This window comes from Artibeus jamaicensis, unplaced genomic scaffold, assembly GCF_021234435.1.
Source record: "Artibeus jamaicensis isolate MK-2021 breed Jamaican fruit bat unplaced genomic scaffold, CSHL_Jam_final scaffold_804, whole genome shotgun sequence".
NCBI classification, from domain to species: domain Eukaryota; kingdom Metazoa; phylum Chordata; class Mammalia; order Chiroptera; family Phyllostomidae; genus Artibeus; species Artibeus jamaicensis.
In genome coordinates, this window is record NW_026522055.1 from 2,048,139 (window position 1) to 2,067,470 (window position 19,332).

General features: G+C 49.5%; 2 protein-coding genes and 1 long non-coding RNA gene across 5 annotated transcripts; 2 read left to right on the forward strand and 1 right to left on the reverse strand.

The window, feature by feature from the left end:
- Positions 1–2,517: 2,517 nt before the first annotated feature.
- Positions 2,518–4,440, reverse strand: CEACAM18 (CEA cell adhesion molecule 18). The gene is made up of 3 exons (XM_037149005.2): positions 4,419–4,440; positions 3,543–3,818; positions 2,518–2,834 (listed from the first exon to the last, which is right to left on the reverse strand). The coding sequence occupies exons 1-3, from the start codon at positions 4,438–4,440 to the stop codon at positions 2,518–2,520; spliced, it is 615 nt and encodes a 204-aa protein (XP_037004900.2).
- A 2,528-nt stretch (positions 4,441–6,968) lies between these two features.
- Positions 6,969–12,729, forward strand: LOC119052037 (myeloid cell surface antigen CD33-like). 3 transcript variants are annotated; one of them, XM_053659765.1, is made up of 5 exons: positions 6,969–6,987; positions 9,907–9,960; positions 10,027–10,404; positions 10,609–10,890; positions 11,101–12,729. In XM_053659765.1, exons 2-5 carry the CDS (start codon positions 9,927–9,929, stop codon positions 11,262–11,264), a joined length of 858 nt encoding a protein of 285 aa, XP_053515740.1. In that variant the 5' UTR covers positions 6,969–6,987; positions 9,907–9,926; the 3' UTR covers positions 11,265–12,729. The 3 variants fall into 3 exon arrangements, with proteins under 3 accessions (XP_053515740.1, XP_053515739.1, XP_053515738.1); XM_053659764.1 differs by lacking the exon at positions 6,969–6,987 and adding an exon at positions 9,463–9,676 and having other exon boundaries at positions 9,910–9,960; XM_053659763.1 differs by lacking the exon at positions 6,969–6,987 and adding an exon at positions 9,464–9,676.
- Positions 12,730–13,983: 1,254 nt separating this feature from the next.
- On the forward strand, positions 13,984–15,594 carry LOC128626604 (uncharacterized). Its single transcript, XR_008390570.1, has 2 exons — positions 13,984–14,519; positions 14,850–15,594. It is a non-coding gene; the product is annotated as an uncharacterized LOC128626604 (long non-coding RNA).
- The last annotated feature ends 3,738 nt before the right edge of the window (positions 15,595–19,332 follow it).

Genomic DNA, 19,332 nt, shown 5'->3' on the forward strand with positions numbered 1-19,332 from the left:
AATATATGAAGGCAAAACTAATTGAAATGAATGGAATTGCACAGGACACCAATAGCAATGAAAAGGAAACTGGGACTCAAATCAATGGAGTGGACCAGAAGAAAGCAAATAATGGCCAAACAGAAAAGAGTCAGGAAGCAAGAATTCAAAGAAATGAGGAGAGTCTTAGGAACCTCCAGGACATCTTTAAACGCTCCAACATGCGAATTATAGGGGTACCAGAAGGGGGAAAGGCACAGCCACCAGTGGAAAACTTATTGGAACAAATAATAAAGGAGAATTTCCCCCAATCTGGCAAAGGAAATAGACTTCCAGGAAATCCAGGAAGCTCAGAGAGTCCCAAAGAAGTTGGACCCAAGAAGGAACACACCAAGGCACATCATAATTACATTAGCCAAGATGAAAATGAAGGAGAGAATCCTAGAAGCAGCAAGAGCTAAGGGCACAGTCACCTACAAAGGAGTCCCCATCAGACTGTCAGCAGATTTCTCAAAAGAGACCTTACAGGCAAGAAGGGGCTGGAAAGAGGTATTCCAAGTCATGAAATCCAAAGACCTACAACCAAGATTGCTCTATCCAGCAAAACTTTCATTTAGAATGGAAGGGCAGATAAAGTGCTTCTTAGATAAGATCAAATTCAAGGAGTTCATCATCACCAAGCCCTTATTATATGAAATGTTAAAGGGACTTATCTAAGAAAAAGAAGTTAAAGAAACATGAACAGTGAAAGGACAACAAACTCACAGTTATTAACAACCACACCTAAAACGAAAGCAAACTAAAAGGACAGCTAGATCAGGAGTGGAAACATAGAAATGAAGATCTCAAGGAAGGTTAGCAACAGGGGAGTGGGAGGAGGAGAAGGTACAGAAAATAAGTAGCATAGACAGTAGATAGAAAATAGATGGGGGGCAAGAATAGCATGGGAAATATAGAATCTAAAGGACTTGAGACACATGGTCATAAACTAAAGGGGGGTAATGGTGGGGATGGGGGGTAGGGTGGAGGGGAATGAAAGGGGGAATAGAACAACTGTAACAATATAATCAATAAAAAAATTTAAAAAAAGAGATGTCTAATACTGCAGACAGCAATAAGTGTTCCAGAGAAGAACAGACCCATGTAAGGGGACAGAGTGACAGGGCAAGGGGGTGCTCTGGTTCTACAAGGTCATTAACTCATTGCATGGAGAGCCCAGCCATTCAGTGAACTGCAGCTACATCCCAGGCACCTTGTTAAGGACTGGAGACAAATGGCAGAGAGCTCACCCAACCTCTATCCTCCTGAAGTTCATAGTTCTGTGCAGCAGAAAGCCATGAATAACATCATAGCACAAATATTAAATGCATCATGTCTGGTACACAGTATGTGCTTAGTAAATAATGTGGTGTGACCTGAATAAATGTCTTAGCTAACATCTATGTCTGCTTGTGGCTTTCTCTGGGAACTGCCAGGAGGATAGCTTCTCATGTGCTTTCTTGCTCAATGTCTGATTTCATTCTTGCAGCATCAGCCTTGGTGTGCAGGGCCCCTTTATTACCCTGACCCCACAGATGGGAAAACAAGTCTCAGAGAGGTGTAGCTGTTTGCCCCTGTTTCTTTCTTTTTTTTTATTCTCACCTGAGAATATGTTTGTTGATAAGAGAGAGAGAGAGAGAGAGAGAGAGAGAGAGAGAGAGAGAGAGAGAGAGATAGGTTGCCTTCTGTACATATCCCGACTGGGGATCAAACCTGCAGCCTAGGTATGTGCCCTGACTGGGAATCAAGCCCACAAACTTTTGGTGCATGGGATAATGCTCCAACCGAGCCCCCCAGCCAGGGTGCTCCTGTTTCTGGAAGACAAGCAGGGGCAGAGCTAGCATTTGAACCAGGGCCACTGGGTTCTAGTGTCCCTGTTTTTTACTGCCCTGCATGTCTGTTCCCTCTCTGGGCACGTCTGGGTCTCTCCTTGAGGCAGCCAAAGATCATGCAGTTGTTGAAGAGGTGCTTTCCCCATTTACAAATTCAGTCCCACACCCATGACAAGCCTCTGTGTCCTCTGCTTCACCTCCCCTCCTGTCCTCTCACTTCCTCATTTCAGAACCAGCCCGGGGTGATGGCCAGGGCATGGGCTGTGTGGCCAGCCTGCCGGGGTTGGAATCCTGTCTCCTCAGTTGATTAGAACCTTGAATAAAGCACTCTGACTGCCCAAGCCTTGGTTTTCTCACCTGTAAAATGAGGCAATGCCCATCAGAGGCACTTACTTTCCCTGGAGGGAGACTATGAGCACTGCACAGGTGGGAATGGTGTGTATGGCACCTAGAATGGGTCATTCAACGTTGGCAGGCTGAAATTATCACCCTGGAATTCACCCCAACTCTGATATGAAGACTCAGGGGGCTTCATAGAGGAGGGAGCTTTGGGCTTTGACCTCAGAGAACAGGAGGATCTCACCCAGCTATCGTGAGCAGGGCATGGCGAGGTGGGGACAGCATTCCTGATTATGGTGGCTAGGCAAAGGCATGGATGTGGGAAGATTCAAAGGGTGTGAGCCCCAGAGCGGGAGCGGCTGCACTCACAGGCCCTCTGGATCCAGATGTCCTTGTACATGGTCAGCTGGGTCATAGAGTTCTCCACGATGCATCTGTCCCTGCCCATCTGCCCCCAGGTCAGACTCGGGAAGCTGAGATTTGCCCCTGAGCTCAGGAAGGAGCCATTGTGGATCCAGCGGTACTTGGGTTTGGGATGGGAAGTGGAGGTACAGTCCATCTGCACTTGGGAGCCAATCTCAGCAGACAGGATGCCTCTGAACTCAGAGGTGGGCTTACTGTTCAGTGCCACTCTGTCAGGTCCATCTGCAGAGACCAGAGCTCTGTGTTTGACCTCCTGGGGTCCTGCCTCCTTCCCTAAATCCACAGGAAGTCCTTCTCCCCTTGGTAGGAGGTACCTGATTCTGTACCCCAAGGGGACCCCTAGACCTACTCCAGGCAACACAGCTGGGCCAACAGCGGAAATAATAATAATGTCACCCATTATCAAGCATGTACTATATGGGCCAGTCTTTTACATCCTCATAAAATAGGTATAGAGTAAAAACCAATGCCTCACAAATGCATCATACTAGCTGCATGCTGGACACTGTTCTAAATACATAAAACATTCACTTAACTCTCACAGCAACCTGTGTGATTGATCCACTTTATACACGAGGAAGATGAGGCTCAGAGGAGAGGACTGGGGAGTTAATGGTCCCCTACGGACCTACAAAAGGGTGAAGCAAATCTCCGTATGGCCCCGAAAGAATTTCCCCAAGCAGCTTCGGTCCCTGGGGCCTGAGCCTGGTTCAAACCTGCAACCGGTGAGCAGTGTGCCAAAGTCAGAAATCATCCTCTCCATCACGTCCAAAGAGCTAACTAGACCGAGCTGGGTTTGGACCCAGATCAAGCTGGCTGCAGGTTGGCCCAAGAGGTTACCTCTCTCTGGTTCTGTCTGTCTTACTGCTCCATCCCTGGGAGATCCTAAGCCCACCCTTGGCTTCACGACCATGACCTCAGACCACTTACAGGCCACAGTCAGAAAGGTCACTTCATTTTTTTTTAAAAAAACCCCAAAGGCGGAGTCTATCCCACACTGGATTGTCATGTCATGGCGGTGGACCCAGTGCATGATGAGGGTCTTGCTGTCTGGTGACATTGTCATCTTGTCATTGCTGGACACCTGTAAAGCATTCACATACCACGGGATTTTGGTGGCACTGGTGCTGCAGAAGACAGCCACAGAATCCATGTTCTCTACCACCGAGCTGCTGTTGCCTGAGAGAATGGGATCACCTTCCAATGCTGTGTAGGAAGGAGAAGGTGAAAGGTGGGGTTTGGGGATATGTTGGGGACAAACCAGGAGTTTGTGAAATGGAGTCTTGGCAGGAGAGCATCTCTGGAGAACTAAGAGGGACAGAAAAGCAGGGAGTGGACATGAAGCATCCAAGATGCAGGCGCTTGCCTAGCCCATTGTCCTACGTGCTGAGCCGTCACTATCACGTCCCCTGCAATAGTGGTGAGTTCTTGGCTAAACACATGGCTGCATGGTCATTTCTGCACCCCCTCCCCCCAGATCAGGACATCCCATCCAAAGAGCCGTGCATGAGTAGAATTCACAGGGAGAGGCGTGTTTGGACTCTCCCTAACAATTGCCTGGAGTCCCATTTACTTTACCAATACTCCCTCCCAGTTTACAACAGGTAGATGTCACTCCTGTTCTGCAGAGGAGGCTAGATCAAAGGGAAAGACCACCCCTTACAATAACACCCCTGTTCTGCAGGTGAGGAGGCTGAGGATCACAAGGGAAAGACAAAGTCTCAAGGCCACATAGTGTACACAGGTGGGACCAGTGACTAACCTATAGAAGATGGCAAAGGCCATAGCTGTCATGCCCATCATTACCTTGTGTTATGTGAGACTTCATAGTAGGGGAGAGAGAGAGAGAGAGAGAGAGAGTTTGGCTGACCTTGAGGAAGCCAAAAAAAAACCCCAAAACGTTTATTACTTACAGGTGTTGGAAATTATACAGCATCCTTGGGGTCACACAGCAAGGTCAAGGGAAGGAAGGGAGGAAAGGAGGAAGAGAGGTACTTCATTGGTGAATTTAAAACATATAGCAGAAATTTAAATGCCAGAAGAGAGAGAGAGAGAGAGAGAGAGAAGCCCAAGTAGCCTAAATGGTCCATTATCAAAATTAACCAAGATCTTTAAAATAACAGAGCCTTGCCTAGCTGGCATAGCTCAGTGGATTGAATGTGGGCTGTGAACCAAAGGATTGTGGTTCGATTCCCAGTCAGGGCACATGCCTGGGTTGCAGACCAGTTCCTGGCAGGGGACCCATGAGAGGCAACCATACATTGATGTTTCGCTCCCTCTCTCCTTCCCTTCCCATCTAAAGATAAATAAATAAAATCTTAAAAAACAAAACAAAACAGAGCCTTGTGGGGAGAGGTGGAGTGGCTCTTATCTAGTTGTGTGGCTGATAATGCCCCCCCCCAAAAAAAAACATCTTTGAAGTGAATGCCTTGGCAACCAAAGCTGAAACCAGGTACTTGCGTTGCCTGTGAGCCATACCAACAAATCTCCTACCAACATATGCACCATTTTTATATAAAAAGTGAAAACTCAGCTTTCAGGGCTTATACTGCCAGAATCCAGCCTTGAGCCTTCTAATCAAGAGAGGAAAATGCCACAGCCCCTCCCAGGGCAAGGTTGTGCTTGGCACAAACAGAATGTACACTCATAAACTAGGCACTCCTCCCCGTTTATTAGGTCTGGAGCCCACCGGGAGTGTTCACCTGGAATCTTTATGGAACCCAATGACTCACGCCAGACCTGTCTTTGTGCCTCTCTGGAAAAACCCCTTGTCTCCAGAGCATCCAGCCACTGGGGGAGCCGTGGAGTCTTGAACCACAGCAACAGTCCTCTTGGTCTAAAGACTCCTACGGATGCCTAAGATAGAGAGGGTAAGCCCTGCCTGGTGGGGCTCAGTAGACTGAGTGCCCACCTGCAAACCACAAGGTTGTCGGTTCAATCTCCAGTCAGGGCAGGTTTGTCCAGTGCGCTCGGTGACGCCCGCCCAATGACAAAATCGCCTGGTGACGCGTTTCTCAGACCTTATTAAGCAGTGCCTGACTGTATTTAACGTCCTGTCCTCTCCACTTGAAGAACTCTCTTAAGCATTTCTTTAAAAACATGATGCTCAATGGAAAAAGCCAGGCACGGAAGGATGAACTTCATCATGCTCCTTCTGTGAAGCATCTAAAACACTCAAACTCATAGCAGCAGAGACGAGAGTCGTGGCTTCCAGGGTCTGGAGGGAGGGAAAGCAGTGAGCTGCTCTCTGACGGGGATAAAATTTCACTGATGCAAGATGAATGCATTGCAGAGATCTGTGCAACATGGTCCCCACAGTTCACGATGCTGTATCGTGTGCTCAAAGCTTTTGTTAAGAAAATAGATCTCACGTTGCATTTTCTTAAAGCCAACCAAACCCCAAAAGACGTGAGGCAACGGGAAACACTGAGAGGTCATAGATGGATTTCTAACCCTTATTATAATTATGGTTTAAACAGGTGTATGCATATGTCCTAATGCATCAAATGTCATCCATTAAATATGTGCCATTTTTGTATATCTATGATACCTCAATAAATCTGTTCTTGAAAAAGAGATACACCTGTGACCTCATTATCATTCCTACAGTGGAAATCAGTCACTGTAGACCCCAGTGGGTGGTCATAAAGCTTAAACGATGTATTGTAGGTAGAGTATGTAGAACGGTAATTAATTGACACTAAATACACACACTAATTGGCTTTAGGCAATTAAGCAGACCATTTTCCACTAATTACCAGAAGGCTCAGATACCCTCTCACCTGATTCCAATGGTCGCTGGAGGAGGACCAGACATTGAAAGGTCAATACTGCCATCTAGTGGCTAAAACCTGAGTTTCTGCCTCTGCAGATTCCCACAGGAAGGTGGTCTGCGCAGCCCAGAACACATCCAGTCGTTCTGTCTTGTATGGGGGGCTGTTACAAAGTTGCATGTCTGGAACTTATGGAGAGAGAGAGAGAAGCCAGCATAATGAGGGGGCGTGGTCTCCAGTGCAGAAAGCAGGTAGCAAAGGACAGGATACGGGCAGGCAGCCAGGACACAGGGCGCAACCGTGACCCCCGGGTTCATGTGGCAAGTCTGGCGCCCTTTCGGGACTGCGGTGACCCCTCTGAAAAAGGAGGAAGTGAACAAATCTCCCGAGACAGCCTGGTTGTGGTGCAGAGCCAGTCTGAGGTTCCTCTTCTGCGCATACCGAAACCAACACATCTACCTGTCGGGACTTCCTCTTGGCTCTGCAGCTCTTGATTCCTTGAAAGAGGGAACTCAGACTTGAGACGAAGCCAGGAAAGGGCTTGGCATGCCCCGTTCCAGAGCCGCCGCCGTGTCTGTCGTCCCAGAACAGGGACAAGCCAGGTAAGGACGACCCTTAGTGGCCACAACCCACCTAGATCAAATCTTGCAGGGTTGGGTCTCCAGGCCCACCCGCCCCCTGGGGGACCCTGGGAAATACAGCTGTGCCTTGAGCATCGCCAGCACCTGGATGCTGGAGCTGGGACACATGTGTTTCAAACTGAGAGAAGACACAGAATATACTTACACGTTTACTGTTTCTGCACATGACAGGCATGGAACTGCCTACCATAAGGACAAGGAGGGACGGAATGGGGGGACCCCAGTGGAATCTGGATGCTTTAGACGGAATCGGGCCCCCCCAAAATCCATACATTGAAATGATGCGATTGTTATTTCAGAATAATTGAGATTAAAGGAGCTCGTGACAGTGGCCCCCTATGATTGATGGCCTTATAAGAAAAGAGACAGAAAGCAATTTCCTCTTTCTCTTCCCACATGCAAAAAATAAAATAAAAAGTCCCCGTGAGGACCGGGAGAAGTAGGCCACCAGGAAGCCAGAAGTTGGGCTCACACCAGGAACCAAAGCTGCTGACACACAGACTTGGACTTTCCAGGCTTAAATACACTTCTCTTGCTTGAAATGCCCGGTCCTTGGTACGTGTTTATGAAATCCTGAGCTGACTGAGTTCACTGTCAGCCTGCAGAGTCATGCAGTCAAGCCTCTCCAATCCCCCCACAAGAACCGAGAGACCCCTCACTGCCGAACCCCAACCCATGCTGCGACTCATTCAGGTGGCTTCTGGGGGCAGCCCTCAGAGGCCTGCACGATACAGGGTCCTCCTTCCTGGCAGCGACTGTATGGAACTCACACTGTTGTCAATCTAACTGGCTCAATATTAACTGTCTTGAGCTCAGCTCTCACCGTGGCCCCCTGCTGGGACTCCTCCCCCGCCCCCCCCCCAGAGTGTGGTGCTGCCCTGGGAAGGGACTGCACACAGAGGGGCACTCACCTCCTGAGTGTAGCACCTGCTGGTGCCCAAGTGTCCCTGAGTCTCCTCTCGGTGCCAAGTGAGTGTAGGCAGCTGGTGTGTGGGCGGCCCCTGCTCTGGAGATGTGAGAGAGAATGGGGAAGGGGTAGGAGCCAGTCCAGACCAGCAGCGACCTCAGCTCAGCTGGGACGAGTCTCCACAGCTCCACCTTGTTCTTGGGTTCAGCCTCAGGATGCCAGGAACCCGGACCATCTGGGCCCTGCTGTTGCCAGAACAGAGGTGTGTGTGGGGCTTGTCCTGGGGTCCCCGGGCCTAGAAGGGATGCGGCCCTGATGCAGGGCCTGGGGCCTGTTCATCAAGTAGGTGGGGCCCAGGGGTTCTTGGGATGAGAGACTCTGGGAAGGGGGATGTGGACAAGCCTGGGGCCTGGGACAAGAGCAACTGAAGTCCCCTCCTTGTGCAACCACTGCTGACCCCTCCACAGGGAGGGTTCGAGAGCTCCCTGAACTACACCCCACCATGGCCCCACCAGCCATCAGTGTCTGCCTGTCCACCCCCAGCCCCCGCACAGTGAATGCGTGGGGGAACAGATGTGCGGTCTCCCCATCTGGCAGTCGGAGAGCTGATGGCACGACGGGCAGGCAGGTGTCCGCACTGCCCGAGGCAGCTGCCCTGGGTGGGGCAGGGTGGCCTCCAGCAGGGGTGGTGGGGCAGGGGACAGGGAAGGGAGACCTGGAGGACGGGGACGGCATCAGGACTGGCCAAGTGTCCCTGAGCAGGGAGAGAGCAGAGCGCTCTTCCCCTCTAAACTGCAACTCTGCACTGTCCTGGGCCCACGGCTGGAATCCCCCTTCTTGTCCCTTGAGAGTCCAGGCCACGGCCAGTCTGCTCTCCGTGCCCAGGAGCCACCGGCCCACGGAGCCTCCAGTAACCGCCCAGCTGTGTTTTACCATCACGATGTCCACCAGGCAGGTCCTGTAGGTTGTTTGTCTCTCCTCCAAGTGGGGAGCATCTCAGGGCATGGATGGGGTCCGCTGGGCCCCTTCTGCCTCCAGCCCCCACACAAGGCACAGGCTCGCTCTGTGGTTGTCGAATGAATGAATGAATAAGTAAATGGGTGAATGAATGAATGGATAAGTGAATGAATGAATGGATAAGTGAATGAAAGAAAGGGTGCATGAATGAATGAAGGAAGGAGGGAATGAATGAGTGAATGAATGGCTGAGTGAATGAATGAATGAATGAAACTGTGAGTGAAGGAATGAATTAGTGGAGAGAAGAATGAATGAGTGAATAAATGAATGAATGAATGGCTGTCTCCTACACTTTACTAAGACTGTTACTTTTATTTTGCTTGACACATCACCACAGCCCATGCCTGCCTGACTCTGGGGACTAGATCAGGGTTTCTTGACCTTGGCACTGCTGACCTTTGGCCTTGTTGTCGGAAGCTGTCCTATGCAGGATGTGTGGAAATGTCCCTGGACCCTACCCACTAGCTTCCAGTTATGCCCTCCTCCCTAGCCATGACAACCAAATGTGGCCAGACATTGACAAACACCTCCTGAGTGGGCAGACAGACGTCCCCAATGCGGAACTACAGGTCTGGACGACACTGTGCCTTGCGGGCTAGGAAGCGACCACTTCCCAGTGCAGACTGAGGCACCAGCAGCACCTCAGCCTGGGCAGGAGGACTCAGGCCCCCACCCATCATCTGTCAAGCCTCGGATCTGCAGAGACCCCTGCTATCCCCCTCCTAGGTCAGGATGAGCCTCACCCACCTGGAACCTGGAGGCCAGGACCCACGTCCCTGGGGTCTCTGGGCTGTGGCCGGGGAGGGGGGCTGCCCACTCTGTGCAGAGAAGGGGTGAGCTCCAGCTCAGAGCTTCCTCTTCTGTAGACAGGGAGTTGCCTTGTTCCTCCTGAACTTCTGAGAGATGTGCCCCCCACAACCCTTGGTTTACCGCCTTCCTTCTCCTTTCACCCACAGCAGCCCTGAAGCCCCCACAGATGCTGCCACTGCTGCTGTCCCTGCTATGGGCCGGTGAGTGCCCCAGGGGAGGGGTGACAGTTAGGGTGGAGGTCGTGGCTGAGCCTTGTTCTCCGGCAGGGTCCCTGGTTCACAGTAGAAGATACCAGGTGAGAATGCAGGAGTCCCTGACGGTGCAGGAGGGCCTGTGTGCCTTTGTGCCCTGCTCCATCATCTACTCCTGGCACGACTGGTCTGACTCTGGTCATGGCTACTGGTACCGGGAAGGGGCCACCTGGGGCCAGGATGTTCCAGTGGCCACAAGCAACCGAGATCGAGAGGTGCAGGAGGAGACCAGGGGCCGATTCCTCCTCCTTGAGGATCCTGGGAACCACAACTGCTCCCTGGACATCAGAGACGCCAGGAGGACTGATGAGGGACTGTACCATTTCCAGGGGGAGAGAGACTATGATGTATTCAATCTTCACCGACGGAACATGCTCTTCGTAAGGGTGACAGGTAAGGAACAGGCTCCAGGAGAGGCCACAGGGGAACTTCATGGGGTCCCTGGGGCTGGGCTGGGCTGGCCTCATCCTGGGAGGGGGATGGGGGAACAGCATGTTGGGGCTCAGAGGGAGGAGCTGGACCAAAGCCTGAGGCTTCTCTCAGTGCAACACCTGGGACCCCTGATCCTGATCCCCTGACCCCCCTTCTTCTCACCAGCCCTCAACCACATACCTGACATCCTGATCCCAGGGCCCCTGGAGTGTGGCCACCCCATAAACCTGACCTGCTCTGTGCCCTGGGCCTGTGAGCGGGGCACGCCCCCCCTCTTCTCCTGGACGTCAGCTGCTCACACCTCCCTGGGCCGCAGGACTCATAACCTGTCCTCTGTGCTCACCCTCACCCCACGGCCCCAGGACCACGGCACCAACCTCACCTGTCGGGTGCAGTTCCCTGCAGTGGGTGTGACTGTGGAGAGAACCATCCAGCTCAATGTCACCTGTGAGTGCTGGGCCCCATGCCCAGGGCTCTGAGGGGTGGGAGACTGAGGATCCAAGCTGGGGACCCTGGGTGCTTTTGTCCTGGAGGCCTGGCTGAGGAGGGAGGGACCCACAGGGCACAGCCCTGTTTGTCCTGCATTGCTGTTGCCTCTGGGGGTGGGGGGATGCCTACACATACTTCACCCCATCCCACCCCCTCTTCCTGTCCCAGGTGCCCCCCAGAGCCCAGCAATCAGTATCAGCCCAGGAGACAGCCCAGGTAAGAAGGAGCCCGTCATGGGCTGCAGGGACCATGGCCTCTTCCAAGTCAGGGCAGGGCCAGTGGCTCCATCACTCTGGACTCCCCTCAGTGACCAGACGCCCCCTTGTGGGTGAACCCAGTGTCCCTCTATTCCTCCTCCCTCATGGCCACTGTGAGTGGCTGTCCCATTGGCCCGCACGTTCTGAGGACTCTCCCGGCCCCTGTCAGCTGCACCAGGAGAACAAGGCACCACCCACATGCAGAGCAGCCCCTCGGGGCCCCTGACCTTCCTTCTCCTGATGAGTCAGCCAGGCTCAAGCTTTAATTCCCCTCTAATAGTTTAATTTATATATTTTAAATTTCTACGTTTTTATTTTTATTGAATTTATTGGAGTGATATTGGTTAATAATATTATAGGGGCTCAGGTGGACAATTCTATAACACATCTTTTGTATACAGTATTTACTGACACCCCATTGTGTGGATGTATCACATTCAGCTCATCCATTCATTAGTAGGGAGACATTTGGGCGTTTCCATTTTTGACAGTGAGAGCACTGCTGTGAATATTGGTTAAGCTTTTTTTTTTTGTTGGAACATATGTTTCTTGGGGCATATGCCTGGGAGTGGAATTGCTGGGTCACATGGTAGTGTCTGTGTGTCACTTTTAGAAGAAACTGCAGACTGATCTCCATGGTGGCAGCTTCATTTCAGGTTCCCAAAGGCCTTCCAATTTCTCCACACATTTACCTGCACTGTTATTGTCCTTGAAAAATATTACAGGTCACTACAGGGGGTGAAGGGCCACTGCAGCGTACCTTTGATTTGCATCTGTGTGTAATAATAATGAAGCCATTTATTTTCTTGTGGAGTTACTGTCCATTTGTATTCATCTTTGAAGAAATTAAAAAAAAATCTCTTGCTCATATTTTACAAGATTTCAGTTACTTATTTTTAGAGAGAGGACAAAGGAGAAAGAAAGAGAGGGAGAGAAACATCAATGTGTGATGGACTGTCATGTGGCCCCCACTGGGGACCTGGCTCACAACCCAGGCGTGTGCCCTGACTGGGGATCGAAATGGTGACCCTTTGGTCTGCAGCCTGCGCTCAGTCCACTGAGCTACACCAGCCAGGGCATTTTTGCCCATTTTTTAACTGGGTTGTTTGACTTTTTGGGTTGTTGAGTTGTAAGAATGTTTTTTGACCATAGAGGCATGGGTTTATTTCTGAGCTCTCCATTCTGTTGCATTGATCTCTGTGTCTGTTCTTATGCCAGTACCAGACTGTTTTGATTACTGTGGCCTTGCAGTATAATTTGATGTCAGGTATTGTGATCCCTCCTACTTATTCTTCTTTCTCAGAATTGCTGCAGCTATTTAGGGTCATTTATGGTTCCATATAAATTTTTGAAATGTTTGTTCTATACCTGTGAAATACATCATGGGTATTTTAACAGGGATTGCATTGAATCTATAAATTGCTTTGGGTAGTATGGACATTGTGATGATGTTAAGTCTTCCAATCCATGAACACTGTATGTGCTTCCATTTTTGTGTGTGTTCCTTAATTTCTTTCTTCAGTGTTGTGTAGTTTTCTGAGTGGATAAAAAAAAAAACCACCCTATGGTACATTTGCACAGTAGAATACTATGGAGCAGAAAAAACCTAGGAACTCCTACCCTTTATGACAGCACGGATGGAACTGTAGAGCATTCTGCTAAGTGACATAAGCCAGGTTGTGAAAGCCAAATACCATGTCATCTCACCTATGAGTGGAACCTAATCAACAAAACAAACAAGCAAGCAAAATAGAAGCAGAGACATGGAAATAAAAATCAATCTGACAGTGACCATAGGGGAGGGAGGAAGGGGATAACGGGGGAAAGAAGGGGAAGGGTCATCAAGGAACATGTGTAAAGGACACATGGACAAGGCCAGGGCGGTGGGGTTGAGGGTGGGAGGTAGGGGTGGTGGCAGGAAGATGGAGACGACTGTACTTGAACAATAATAAAAAAAGAATGATTGTTTTGTTAAAGGTTTCTTTTCTTTTTTAAATTGTTGTTCAATTAGAGTTCTCCCCATTTCCCCCTATTACTACTCCCTACCCTGCCTAATCCCCCTCTCCCACAACCCTTGTCCCCCATTGTCCTTGTACATGTATCCTTTATACATGCTCCTTGACTTGACCCTTCCCCTTCCTTCCTCCTGTTATTCCCTTCCTCCCTCCCCTCTGGTAATGTCAGATTGTTTTTTTATTTCTATATCTCTGGTTCTATTTTGCTTCCTTGTTTGTTTTGCTGATTAGGTTCCACTTATAAATGAGATCATGTAGTATTTGTCTTTCACTTCCTGGCTTTTTTCACTCAGCATAATGCTCTCCAGTTCCATCTATGCTGTCGCAAAGGGTAGGAGCTCCTTCTTTCTTTCTGCTGTGTATTCCATTGTGTAAATGTACTACAGTTTTTTCACCCACTCATTTACTGATGGGCATTTAGGCTGTTTCCAGCACTTGGCTATTGTAAATAATAAAACATTGCTATGAACATTGGGGTGCATAGTTTCTTTGGAATTGGTGTTTCAGGATTCTTACAGTATAATCCCAGCAATGAAATTACTGGGTCAAAAGGCAGTTTCATTTTTAGTTTTTTGAGGAAATTCCATACTGTTTTCCACAGTGGCTGCACCAGTCTGCATTCCCACCAACAGTGCAGGAGGGTTCCCTTTTCTCCACATCCTTGCCAGCACTTGTTGTTTGTTGATTTGTTTATGATGGCCAGTCTGACTAGCGTGAGGTGGTATAGAATTTATTTTGTAAATTGATTTTAAAGAAAGAGGTTGGGAGAAAGAGAGAGAGAGAGGGGAACACCAATTTATTGTTATACTTATTTAGTGATTCATTGGTTGCTTCTTGCATGTGCCCTGACCAGGAATCAAACCCACAACTTTGGCACACCGTGATGATTCTTTGACCCACTGAGCTGCCAGCCAGGACTTTAAGAGTTCTTCATATGTGCTGGATAGAAAATATTTCTCCCATTAAATAGGTTGGCTTTTCACTTTCTCTACACTATTAATTTATTAATAGAATGTATTATTTTGATAAATTCCATATTAGGCCTTTTATTTTCAGCCCAACTGCAGGGGGTCAGGGCAGGTTCAAGGGTAAAGGCACAGGCAGTCTCGAGGCTATTGATGCAGGAAGGTCTGGAGGACACCCTGCAGGTTCCCAGTGGAGCCGAAGGACACAGGACTGCCATTGAGCAGGTGATTCCCTCCTTGTCCCTCTTTTCTGCAGGAAAATCAGGGCCTGTGGCAGGGGTGGTACTGGTGGCCATCGAGGTAGCAGCTGCCAAGACCCTGTTCCTCTTCCTCTGCATCATCATCCTCATGTGAGCTCCACTCCAGGGGAAGGGACGGGAGGGAAGAGGAGGGCAGGAGACTTGTGGCTGTGTCCAGAACCAGGGCTGGGGATCCCAACAAATCTGGTGAGGTGCTGGCAGGAGGTGAAGGGGTGGGGGGTGAGGACCCAACATGGACAGCCTTCGTGAGTGTCCAGGATGGGATGAACCTACTGTGCTCAAGATAATCTGTGGGACCAGATCTGCCATCCCTGAATTTACTCTGCCTTCAATACCTTGAGACAGAAACAGGGGGGTTGGGTTTCTGGCCCACTGCACCCTGATCCAACCAGACTGGAAAACCCTGGTCCCTTCTCTCAGAGTCAGGTACCACAGGAGGATGGTGATGAGGCCCACAAAGGGCATGAAATATGCAAACACAGAATCCAGTTAGTGCCTCAGGTGAGTGACCCAGGAATCTCACTGCCCAACATCCCCCTGACCCCACCTCCAGGATGGTCCTTGGGATTGCTCTGCTCAGCATGGTTACCGCTGAGCTGCCATCTTCCTCCCCAAACCCACTTCTTTGCAGGGTCTTAGTCACATAGATGACACTGTTCCCTCCCTTCCTTTTTCGTCATTCAATAAGTCACTAAGTCTTGGCCACCCTTCCATCTCATCACAGCTCAGCTCAACGCCCATCTCCTCCCCAACCTGACCCTGGTTGTTCCTGGGGCCTCATCTCTTCCTGGGTGACTGAACCCAGCCATGTCCTGCCTCCACTTCAGTCCTCAACCCAGGCCAACAGACTGTGTTTGTAGACACCTATTCTCCACGTCTGACATGGTGTGATTGGCGATATTGCCTCTCCGTGGCTGGGGATGAGGGACAAATTCCACAGGCTGGATTTAGGACTGCCATGGCCTGTGCCCTGTGGACTCTCCAATGGATTCCACCCTCTTCTGGAGCTCACAAAATCTCCACACCCAGCCAGGTCATGGCCTTCGTGACTGAGAGTTTGCATGTGCAGTTCCTTCTGCTGAAATGCCCTCCCCTTCAGATTCTTATATATTCATGTGTGTGTGTAATTCTTATGTGGTTTTGAAGAAAATAATAGTTACTTGTTTATTTATGGTCTCGGCAGTAGTACAACTGAACCCCTACTGTGTGCGATCTTGTAAACGCTGGGGATGCGACTGTGAGCCCAGCACCAAAATCCATGTCATCCAGAAGCTGCCATTCTGGAGACAGGAGGATAGAATCTAACTCACTGAAGACACTACAGCACTGAGTCACAGAAGGGAGGGCCTGTGTTTCAGGGACCAGAGCAGGGTTTTGAGGGGGATGTTCTATCTGAGAAGCCACCTCATGACCACCGGGGGACATCAGCAAGAGTGCTGGTGTGAATGATGGAGAAGAAGAAGTGGTCAGGACTAGAGATGGGCACATGTGTGACAGTGTGAGAGGGTGACAGCAGTGAGGGGGGACAGGCCCTGGAGCCCAACAGGAAAGAGAAGACACAAGAAAACACATCATCACTGGGTCTCACTGGTTGGCGGGAAAGATGTGAAGATGTGATTGGAACAGGATCAGGGGAGAACTGGAGGAGGGGATATGGGATCCCAGGGTCCAGAAAACCCTCTGAGAAGTTTGTCTGCAAAGAGGAACAGAGGAGTGGGTCTGGAGAAGGAGGACTTTTCTTAATTCCTTCTTGGATTTTTCCCAGAGGTTCCCTGTGAATTGCTGCCTGTGTTGGTTTCCTGAGGCCATTGAGACAAGTTAACACACATTCAGAGCCTTTTATTGTAAAGTTTCATTATCTTGGTTCTTGGTGCCAGAAGTTCATGCAGGAAGTAAAATATCTTTTCATTCTCCCTTTCTAAGTTCTAGACTGAGATTTCTGGAACAGGGAAAGACTAGATGTGGCATCTTGGGGTCCCATGTCCTGAACCCCATGATGACAAATGAGTTCTGATGTGTGGAAACCTGGTGGTTCGTGGGACTCATGCCCTCACAGGTTCAAAGGGAGAGTCCACCTTTGTGATTACTAAAGGCTGGGACTCCCAGCTGTCCTTGGTTGGTGTCTGGGTCACTTCAGCCTGTCCCTTGCCACACTGCCTCATCCTGCTCTGGGTGCAGAAAGTCACCTGCTGTGTCTCCCTTGGAGGACACGTGTGACTACATTCAGTGACCAACCTCGACAAGGGAGGATTCTCTCCAGGTCAGTAGCCTCACCTCCATCCCATCTGCAAAGACCCTTTTCTTCATCAGGTAATGTTTGCAGGTAGCAGGCGCTCTTTGAGTGGCCAGTATTCACCCTCAGCACTGCCTAAGTGACCTGGAGCCCCCCATCAATGTCCCCATCCTGCTTCCAGACCTAGTTTGCTCTGCTCTTCCATGTCCTGATACATTACTGGGTTACCTCACCCGGGGCACATGTTCACATGTTCTTGGGAACAGGAGGTTGCTGTTCTATAAAGGACACCATTAAGAGACTTAAGGAAAAGTTAGAGACTTGGAGAAATATTCCTGCAAATATAGACTTGATGAATGTCTTGTATCCAGAATATACTCAAAGTCCTCAAACAAACCAATAAACAAAATATCAACCCAGCTGTAGAAAAAAAGTCACTAAACAACAACAGAAGAAACAACTGCACTGAAAATTTGGTCAATTATTTGAATAGACAATTCTACAAAGACACACAAATGGTCAATAAATACAAGAAATTATCCCCGACGTTATTCACATTAGACAATTTAATTTAAAGCACACAAGGGGCTTCCACCATGATTCTGTAAGTTTGCTATTATCAAAAAACTAAAAAACAGAAAATACCAACTGTTGGAGCAGATATTAAACAATGGAACTCTTTTGTTTTGCTCTGTTATAAAACTGTGCATCTGCTTTGGAAAACAGTATTGCAGTTCCTCAGCTTATTAGATTTTCTTTTAAATCCTACACTTATATTATGAGAAAATACACTGCATGTGAACAGGAAATGTCATACACTGACCAGTGACCACAGCCTTCCTGTGTTGGGAGAAGGGGTGTCTGTGGTGGGGACTTTTTCAGGGACACCGACCAGGTCCATGGGTCCCCTCTTGTCTTCTCCTCAGCGAAGAGACACTTAGATGCTCACTGAGTGCTTGTGAGTGAATGAATGAATGTGTGTGAGTGAATGAGTGAGTGAGTGAACAAATGAATAAGTGAGGACTGCCTTCTCCTCACAGGGATCCACTCTACCCTTCTTCCCCGACCTTCACAGGAACATTATGAATCCTACACCCTGTGGAACCCAGCACGACTCCCAGATGAGGCTCTGACTCCTGCTCATGCAGGGGGTTGACCAGCCTCTTTATTAGGGGGGGCCCTCAGGAGACTCACTTGTCTATCCTCAGAGGTCATGGTGCTGCAGGGAAGCCCCCAAGGTGGGCAGGACTCAGGGTCAGCTCCCTGTCTGCTCTTTCGGGGGCGCCAGCATGTGTGGGCTGCCAGGTGTCCCCTGCCTCTGTGTAGAGAGGAACACACTTTAGCCCCGAGGTTCCTTCTCCCCAGAAAGGCCCCTCTGCCCCATTTCCATCACTTCCCACTGAGGGTGACCAGGCTCCAGATTTCTGATACCAAAGATGAGTTTTTAAAATATATATATTTCAGACTTCCGCCAAGATGAAGGTATAGGTGGATGTGTCATGCTGTCTCACACAACCAAGTTTAGAGACAACTAAATATTAGCAACAGAAAACACATCCAGAACATGGAAAATTGAACTTTTCGGAAGTCCATTAACAACAAATTCTTCAGCCTGACCGGTAAGGGGCGAAACCAGCGGCTGGTGAGGGGTTGCACAGGAGGACTCGGTCAGACGGACTCAGGCGCAGAATCCAGGAGCAGGGTTGGACTTAGGGAGCGACTGAGCGAGCCACCAGGCAAGCGACCGCGGAGGAGACAGTGGGGAAGCGGTGCTGCGTGTTGACTGTGGTCGCCCATTTGTGCGCAAGCGGACAGGCGAGGGAGTGGTCGGTTGGACCAGGCCCCGGCGGGTCCCCGCGGCAAGCGGCAGCAGAGGGCGCTGCCATTTCCCCACTCTGACCACGCCCCCACATACAGTGTCACAACCCAGCGACCTGGGAGTCCAAGGCGCCGCTTCTCACACTTAAAGGGCCAGAACAGACCAAAAATGTCGCAAGTTCTCAAAGCCCCAGAGCCCATAGATCTAAGCGATGAAGAAATAGCAAAACTCTCAGACGCACAGTTTAAAACACTGGTCATCAGGATCCTCACAGAACTGGTTGATTATAGCCACAAATTAAACAAATATATGAAGGCAAAACTAATTGAAATGAATGGAATTGCACAGGACACCAATAGCAATGAAAAGGAAACTGGGACTCAAATCAATGGAGTGGACCAGAAGAAAGCAAATAATAGCCAAACAGAAAAGAGTCAGGAAGCAAGAATTCAAAGAAATGAGGAGAGTCTTAGGAACCTCCAGGACATCTTTAAATGCTCCAACATGCGAATTATAGGGGTACCAGAAGGGGGAAAGGCACAGCCAACAGTGGAAAACTTATTTGAACAAATAATAAAGGAGAATTTCCCCAATCTGGCAAAGGAAATAGACTTCCAGGAAATCCAGGGAGCTCAGAGAGTCCCAAAGAAGTTGGACCCAAGAAGGAACACACCAAGGCACATCATCATTACATTAGCCAAAATTAAAATGAAGGAGAGAATCCTAGAAGCAGCAAGAGCTAAGGGGACAGTCACCTACAAAGGAGTCCCCATCAGACTGTCAGCGGATTTCTCAAAAGAGACCTTCCAGGCAAGAAGGGGCTGGAAAGAGGTATTCCAAGTCATGAAATC